At 33.2% G+C, this 8,657-nt stretch overlaps 1 protein-coding gene across 4 annotated transcripts in view; it reads left to right on the top strand.

Moving 5' to 3' along the window:
• Positions 1 to 7,773, top strand: part of LOC108909696 (inactive serine protease PAMR1) — a 20,756-nt gene extending 12,983 nt beyond the window's left edge. For 2 of the 4 annotated variants that reach the window (XM_018714102.1, XM_018714101.1), the window contains 4 exons: positions 2,424 to 2,555; positions 2,876 to 2,997; positions 3,266 to 3,430; positions 3,491 to 4,541. In XM_018714102.1, the coding sequence (XP_018569618.1) occupies positions 2,424 to 2,555; positions 2,876 to 2,997; positions 3,266 to 3,430; positions 3,491 to 3,808 (737 nt within the window). In that variant the 3' untranslated portion in view covers positions 3,809 to 4,541. Of the gene's footprint in view, positions 1 to 2,423; positions 2,556 to 2,875; positions 2,998 to 3,247; positions 3,431 to 3,490; positions 4,542 to 7,343 lie in introns of those variants that run through there. The other 2 variants (XM_018714104.2, XM_018714103.1) reach the window with 2 other exon arrangements.
• Positions 7,774 to 8,657: the final 884 nt, after the last annotated feature.

Below are 8,657 nucleotides of genomic sequence, written 5' to 3'. Positions count from 1 at the left end.
TTTTTTTTGTGCCACCCTACTATACATATTATTCTCCAAACGTAATTAGTAGCAAGTTAGTATAAGTATATATAAGTAGCTATATATTTTAGTAATTAGGCAGTGTTTTTAAATTAATACGACTCACCAAAGTAAAAAAATAATTCAAGTTATATTATTTTTACTGAAAATAGCAGTTAATTTATGTATCGGATCGTTAACGTGAAAATATAAACATTAGACTGTTGACTGTTCCTGTTATACGTTTTTTAAGCTTTTGAAGAAGAAACTACATGTAATTTTAAAAATTATATCTGCTTTTATAATAAAGGAATGATCATTATAAGATTGTTTAACCTTATTAACTAAAAATTATTGCCTACTTAATAAAAAAAATATTATTGTCCTCGATAATCTATTAATGATTAATGTACACAAATTGAAGCCGCTCCTGAAAAATCGAGCCGTTTACGTCCAGCGTAAATTATTAGATTTCGTCGTTCGGTTAAAAAACACACCTTGAAGTGTTGGCCGCTAGAGCAGCACCTGCCGGGATCCCGTTTCGTGACTCACGCTGGGCGATATTTTTTGTACAAAATCCCGTCCTTAACTATAGAAAAATCTGTTCCATGTGGTGGGTGCCACTGAGGAAGTGCTGCGCAAGTTAAAGTTCGTGCCCCACTTCTCCCCCCACCCCTACTTTTTCACAATGTTGAAACAACACTGAAGGGTACCTAACTATTACGCTTCAGACGACGAGATAAAAGAGGCAGTAAAGCTTGAATCAAAGAAAAGATTGAAAATTTTTTGTTGACGGAATGACAAAACTTGTCACACGTTGGGAGAAATGTATGTGTTAATGGCGACTATGTATAAAAATAAATACATCATTTTGGAGCTAAAGAATTATACTTTCATTTGTCTCATCTCGATATGTCTTCTTGTTCCCCCTTTATGGTCGTGTGTGATTACTTTTCAGCCGATCCTCGTACATGCGTAATTATACACAGGATGATTTTTAAGTACATGATTTTTAATACAGGGCGTCCCAGAATAACGTGTACAACGGTAGAGGCTAATTCACCTATATCTGAAATCGCTTCGTTTGGTAGCTAGATGGCTTCAACATTCGTGAAAATTTTTTGTTTTACTATCAATCTACACATTTTGGTGTTATACAGTGTTTGTTAAAACCTACAACTCCTACAAAATTGATGTATGGTGATAATATCCGTTCATAATTTTTTCCCCTTTCGGGCAAGTATGGCAACTATTTTTTTATCTGATAAGTGATACCATTTGGAAGTTTTTGGGCCTCTTGTAGAATTTTGATTAAATGAGCGGTTTGGTTACAAAAAAATATTTTTTAAGTGTCATTATCGTGCCACCCATATTATAATACTTAACAAAGTGCTAGTAGGCAGTAAGTTCGTAAGTTGACTGTAATTTCAGTTTGATCTTTAAGTCATTGTACCTCACAATTCTTAATGAGTGTTTACGACGATAAAATACACCACGTGTTACTTTATTTTACTTTACACATACGACGAATTAGAATTATTTGCAAATAATTTTTTTAAAAAACTTAGAAAAACCAATCAAATATAACGCAGTTATAGCATTATTATTATTGGCCCTGTTATTCTACCCAATAGAGTGAATGGGGAATTTTATTTACAATTTTTGTAAAACACTTTACCCGAGTTATTGGAAGGTATGCCGTTATTACTCAGAGCTAACATGATTATCTTTGAGGAATTCTGAAAAGAACAGTGTATGCTTCCACATCTAACACCGAAGAAGAGTTGTGGAGGCATATCCAAATTGCCATAAATGTTTTAAAAAATTGCCCTCAAGACCTACAAGGGGTGTACTTTAACTTTCTTCGCCGAATTAACCTTTCTTAACAATGTTGGTCATTTTGAACAGTTTTTATAATAAGTTGTACTTTTAAGTTTTAAAAAACACTCTGTATAACACCAAAATGTGTAGACTGAAAGCAAAAGTTCACACCCAAAAAATAATCAAAATGGATTAATACGTATTCTAGTTATTTACAAAATTCAAAAAATTTTCACTAACTTTGAGGCCATCTAGCGGCCAAACGAAGTGATTTTGGATATAGGTGAATTAACCTAAATTTGCCTATTTTGAGTCCACGAATCTGTGATCTTCCGTTGTACACGTTATTCTGGGACACCTTGTATAATTTTAACATTATATCCTACTTGCTAAAATACGTAACATTTTGTGTGTCGTGTCTTAAATGAAGCTTACAGAATGTATACAAAATTGTCACTATTCATTTCAACATAACAGTTCAAACAATTTTGAAATTTCACAATCAATTTTTTTTCTACCTAATATTAACTTAAACTTTGACTTTATTTAACATAGGAAATTAAGCAATGTGTTATAAGTATTGAAATAAGTGTTTTCTTTAGATTGTGGTAAACGAGTTAACATTTCTAATGATCAAGGCTTGGAATACCCTTGGAATGTAGGAGTTTACAAGAAAGGGAGCTATATGTATATTTGTGGAGGGTCACTAATTTCGCATAAACTTGTTTTAACTGGTAAGTATACCAACTCACGCAACATTTTACATATTTGTACAGTTGATACAGCCTGACACTAAAATATTAAAAAAATACTATAAAAAATGAGCTTATGATTTTATGTGGAGAAATTATCCGCAGATAGTATTAGAAACATGTGACGCTGATTTATATAAAATCATCTTCTTATGCGATCAAATAATGTGTACAAAATCATGAGCCACATCTGTCCTAAGACATATAAGCTCAGGTGACATTACGACAATGTGCTTCTGCCTTTAGTTAGTCTATATTGTGAAAATGAAGTTGTTAATGTATTTTGATTTCAATTATTTTAGCAGCATATTGTGTAACAGATAAAAGTCGATATACCGTACTGCCAATAGAAAATTTTGTGATAGCAGCTGGGAAAAAGAGCCCCATTTATAATTTCAAAGATACTGGCGCTCAATATTCAGAGGTAACTATTTACATTTAGCAGTCTCATCAAGTGGAAAACCTTTGAAAGATACATTTCGTACGATATTTGTTGAGACAGAATTTCAAAAAAACCCTTGCGTTTCTTGAAATTAACCGCATTCCACCCCCGAGGTGGCGTGTTTCTTCGAATGTGTTCTTGGAATTATATCTCAACAAATATTATACGGACTGTACTTGTATTTGCTGATTGACCTATTTGGCTTTATCAGTGAATGTCTATAAAATTTCAGGTTGCAAATTTATTCTAGATTTCGGATATTCAAGTTCATGACCATTACGGACGAGACAAGAAGTATTTGGCCGATTTCGCTATATTGGTGGCAACGAAAACCTTCACTTTTAATAACTTTGTACAACCCGTATGCTTCAAGGATGTAAACAGTATCCAATTGCAACCTGGAGATGAAGGAGTTGTAAGGTTCCTCAATATATGCTTTTGATATACGAAAAATAATACTTCCCTTTGTTTTCAGATATGGGGATGGGATGTGCAGAAAACAACTGTCTGCTTTTATTTTCACAAAATTGTAGCAGGGACGTACCAATTGCAAGATACTTGTGCTCAAGCAGTCACTCCGGTTCATCAGTTGGACACAATTTGCGGTGTATTTCACAATGCAGCTCGCACTGACCCTGGCACAGGTTTCGTCATCAAAGATCCTGAAGATGAACGATATTACGTACACGGTGTTGTCAGTGTCAACCCTAATTCTAGCACACAGAACTTCTTGGCGACCAATGTATCTTTCTACTATGATTTCATAGACGATCGGTTGTCCAAATATCAATAAACTTGAATCCAAATAAATATTATTTATTTTATGTTACTATTATTTTAAATGAATAATTGTTCATTTCGTGACATTATTAATGAATGAGCTTATATTGTGATATGTGTAGATGCTGTAGATGAGCCAATACTGCCTTAAGAAATTGACCCCCCTCATTTGAAATATCGTTACTTACCTGAAAATATAAAAAGTAGTTGAAATTTAAATAGGTTGTTAGTAAAATTCATGTATAAATCAATATATATTTTACAGGTTTTAATTAATAATACATAAATGTTACATGAATTTTACCTGAACATCCTATGGCAACAGGTTACCGTTCAATGAATTTTACCATACTTTTTATTACAGTGTACTACTCTTTGTAAAGTATAATATGTCACTAGGTATACGCACTGCAAACTAAATAATTAATTAAACATAATACTAAAAACTCATGTAATAATAGAACATATAAACAATATTAAAAATACTACATTGTAATAACCTAACATAAAAATAACTTATTCATTCTAGGTAAACAGATCTGTTCGTTCACTTCGCAGTAAAAACGCAATAAAAACTAGGTTACTGACCGAATAATACAGTGGGTCAAGATTCACTCTCGATAAACCTTTGTGGGTCAGGACCGGTCCGAAAAAGAGTTTAATTAATGATTTCAAAATATTTTCTCAGCCTAAATATGCATTTTAATTTTTTTTTATCGCATGTTTGTATTCTACAGTGTAGGAAAGTACCCATGGTCTATCAGAAGTTACGTGAGAGCGATAAAGTAAGCCATAGAACTCCATGTGATAGACAAGGATGGCTATAATGAAGGCNTAGTATACAATTTCTGATTTTCTAAATATTTTATAACGCCTAAAAATGTATGTACCGTGGAATTTTCGTGAATTATCACGTAAAGACCGACCGAAAAAAAGCCTAATTTTTCGCCCCTTTGCGAGACCTCGTAATCCGATGCATACCCGACACGCCACTGCGTCATGGGTAATGTATCTAGGTTTATGAATGACATATCTATGTTCAAGGTTAAAGTCACAAATTGTCCGCTCTCTGGTTATTATCTAACCCTTTCAGATCTGATATACTGGGTGTCCCTAAAAGGTCAACGCTCCACCAGATACAGTGCGGTTTAACTAAGTTGATTTAGCTAAACTTACCTTAGTTCAATCTCGTTCCGTTTCGGCGGTATACGGCCCTGAAGTTGCAATTTTGAAATCGTTTTCTTTTATATAAATTTAAAACGCCTTATGCGATTTTGCTAAAATTTAATCAGTTGACACCGCTCTATAGGACAATAAACCCCATATCAAAATTATGAGTAATATCAATCCATTGGCGTAGAACTTGAGTTTTTTAATAATTACACCTTCCATAATTCTACGCCAATGGAAGAAAATAATTTTAAGCATACAAGTTAATTTAACTAAATTATTTACTACAAAAAAGGTAGTTTTGATAAGACTCGATTACTCTCATGGTTTATTCGTAATTTGTAATTTTAATCATTGGCAGCAATTTTGACAAAAAAATTAAATTAGGAAAAGATTATTTACAATTGTTCCTGATGTTGTTTAAATAAAAATGAGACTTTTTAATAAACACGTTTATTCATTTCGGAGTATTCCATATAGTTTTTTTGTATTAGCTTTTTTTTAGTATACAGTTTTTTCATAAGTTTCCAGGTACTTGCCTTTACACATAAAAATTTTGATTCTTGGTTGTCATAGTTTCTTGTGACATTTAAGACACCTAAATAATTGTTACTGAGATTTAAAAGTTTCTCATTTACTTAATAATTTGAATTAAACTTAATTATCATGGTTGTACAATACACCAATGCACCAACATCAATATGTTATTAGTTTTTGGATCATGAAACTGGTCGCTTTGCCCCTGAAACCGTGGATTATGGAAGACATCTTGGAACGTGTTGAAGAAAACGCGGAACAAAGTACGAGACGATTAAGTAGAGAAATAGGAGTATCTAAAAATATTGTTTGGTCATCGAGTACTTAGAAAACAGTTGCTACATCTTTACCATAAGCAACCAATTCAAGACCTCTTACCCCATGATCCTGAAAGACACCTGGGTTTTTGTCGATTTGTTAATAGGCAAAGAGAAATGGATTTCCACTTTGAGAACAATATTTTGTTTATCGATGAAGCATGTTTCACAAGAAGAGGGGTACTTAACTAATTTCGAAATTCCACACACAGTGAAAGTTAGACATTCTCAACATGAATTTAAAATAAATGTGTGGGCATTAATAATTGGAAATTTTATTGTTGGTCCTGTCATTTTATCACAAAGATTAACGGGAGAAATGTATTTGGAACATCTACAGAGTACGTTGACAGACTTGTTAGTGGAAACACCACTACAACTTCGGAGATATATGTGGTTTATGCATGATGGGGCTCCACCACATTTTTTATTACCTGTTCGTAACAACTTAAATCAACAGTACCCAAACAAATGGATGGATAGAGGTAATGACGCTCCTGTAAATTGGCCACCACGTTCTCCCGACTTAAATCCATTGGATTATTTTTATGAGGTTATCTTCAGTCCGTGGCTTACACGACATGGTATAGAAAATGAAGAGCAACTATGGCAACGTCTTCAAGATGCAACAAATATTCTTAAAGGCGGCGAAGAAAATTTTGGAAAGAGTCCATTTCAATTTTCTTCGTCGTGTAAATCTTTGTATGCGTGTAAATGGTGGCCGCTTTGAACAGTTACTATGACATCTTTATTTATTTGCATTCATGATTTCCTAATTTAATTTTTGTGTCAAAATTGCTGCCAATAATTAAATTACAAATTTCGAATAAACCATGAGAGTAATCGAGTCTTATCAAGATCTTTCTGTAGTAAATAATTTACTTAATTAAATTTTATACTTAACATTTTTTTCTTCCATTTGCGTAGAATTATGGAAGGTGTAATTACTAAAAAAGAAACAAGTTCTACGCCAATTGATTAATATTACTCGCAATTTTGATGTGGGATTTATTGTCCTATAAAGCGGTGTTAACTTACTAAATTTTAACAAAATCTCATAAGGCGTTTTAAATTTATTTATTTTAAAGGATTTCAAAATTGCAACTTCAAGGCGTATACCGTTTTAACGGAGCTACTTTGAACTAAGGTAAGTTTAGCTAAATCGACCTTATTTTGATCCGCACTGTATCTGGTGGAGCGTTGTAAAGACCTTTTAACACACCCTGTACATATTACAAATATATCAACATTTCTGTTGTTTCCCCTTTAAAATCGCTCGAAACGACTTAAACTTAACTTAAACACAAGACAGTAACAGATACTTTGTGTGTATGATTTTAATATTGTTCTCGATGTGTTTCTGTGGACTTTTGTGTAATATTTACCAAAAGGTACGTACAAAAACTTGTAACAAATCTTCTGCTTCTAACACATCCAGTCCAAGTGACAAAGAACAAGTTTTAGTTTTATTTTAGTTGTTATTATCAAGTTAAGGATGTTCATTGCAATGTTTTATTCTTTTAGAAATTGAGAAAATGGATAAACTGCAAAACAAAGGTAATTTGAACCCCGAAGATGTAAGTGAACTGATAATTATTCAGAAAGTAGTTTCAAGTGCAGAAGATAATGGAAGTGGAAAAGGTGAAACCATTATCGATGAAATTACAGCCGATAGTTTGATAAAGGCCAAATTACAAAATGAAGAAATCAGTAATAAAGACATGGATGACCCTGAGTATATTTCTAGCTTTAATGAGTCCAGCGGCAGTGGTGAAGGACAGGAGGAAAATGAAGAAGCCGGTAATAAAGTAATGGATGACTATGAATACGATAATAACAAAATTGATGAGCAGTTTGGCAGCGGTGAAGGACAGATGGAAAATAAAGAAAAAAATTAAATAATTAAGTAATCCACTGTAAAGCAATATCCTCACAATAAATATTTTTAAAACAATTCGTAATTTATTGCCATTTATAACATAATATACGAAGGATGGCTGAAATAGTAATGCACACACGACCATACAATAATATCAAAACAATCTACAGCGCTACGCGCGGTGGCATAACAGACCTACATCCCCCCTCTACCAGTACACGCACAAGTTTCGTTAAAAGGATTCCATTCAGTACCTGTTTTCACGGAATCGAATTTTTAACCTCTGAAAACTTGAATACTTACGATATATTTCGCCGTTTAAAATCGGTTTATGGTGGTGATACTGTTGATGGAAGTACGGTGAATCAGTGATAAAATTTTGCGAATGTGAACCCGGTAACACGAATATTGAGGACGAAGCTCGCAGCGAACGACCGATTTCTGTAACTGACGAAATTAATCGCAAGAAAGTGGACGATTTGATTCGAAGTGATCGTCAAATCACGCATATTGCGAACCATCTGAGAATATCAAAAGAACGTGCAGGTCATATCACTGGAGGACTTAAGGGGGCGATTTAGTATGTATATTTTTACCGTGTAACAGAGCTTCAGATGAGGACACAAATCATAGAAGAAACTAACATAATTGAATATTATTATATATCAATGTATTCGCAATGGTTCCCGCTAGTGAGTGAGATAAATTTCAATGCTCATGAGAACAGAAGAATAATTTAAATAAATGCCAAAGTACCTCAATTTTAACCATACTGTCTGTCAATATATTGCATTTACGACGGAACTAGGTCAGGCACAATAACCAAACTACTTCACTCACTAGAACGGACACCTAGGATCATTTGTATTTAATTTTCAGATTAATATTTATTAATAATTCTATAATTTGTGTCCTCAAGTAAAATGACGACATTTTACACACGACTCCATTTTTATTAT

The sequence above is a fragment of the Anoplophora glabripennis genome, unplaced genomic scaffold, assembly GCF_000390285.2.
Source record: "Anoplophora glabripennis isolate ALB-LARVAE unplaced genomic scaffold, Agla_2.0 scaffold323, whole genome shotgun sequence".
NCBI classification, from domain to species: domain Eukaryota; kingdom Metazoa; phylum Arthropoda; class Insecta; order Coleoptera; family Cerambycidae; genus Anoplophora; species Anoplophora glabripennis.
Note: the sequence above shows the minus strand (reverse complement) of the source record. Positions and strands in the feature narration are given on the sequence as shown.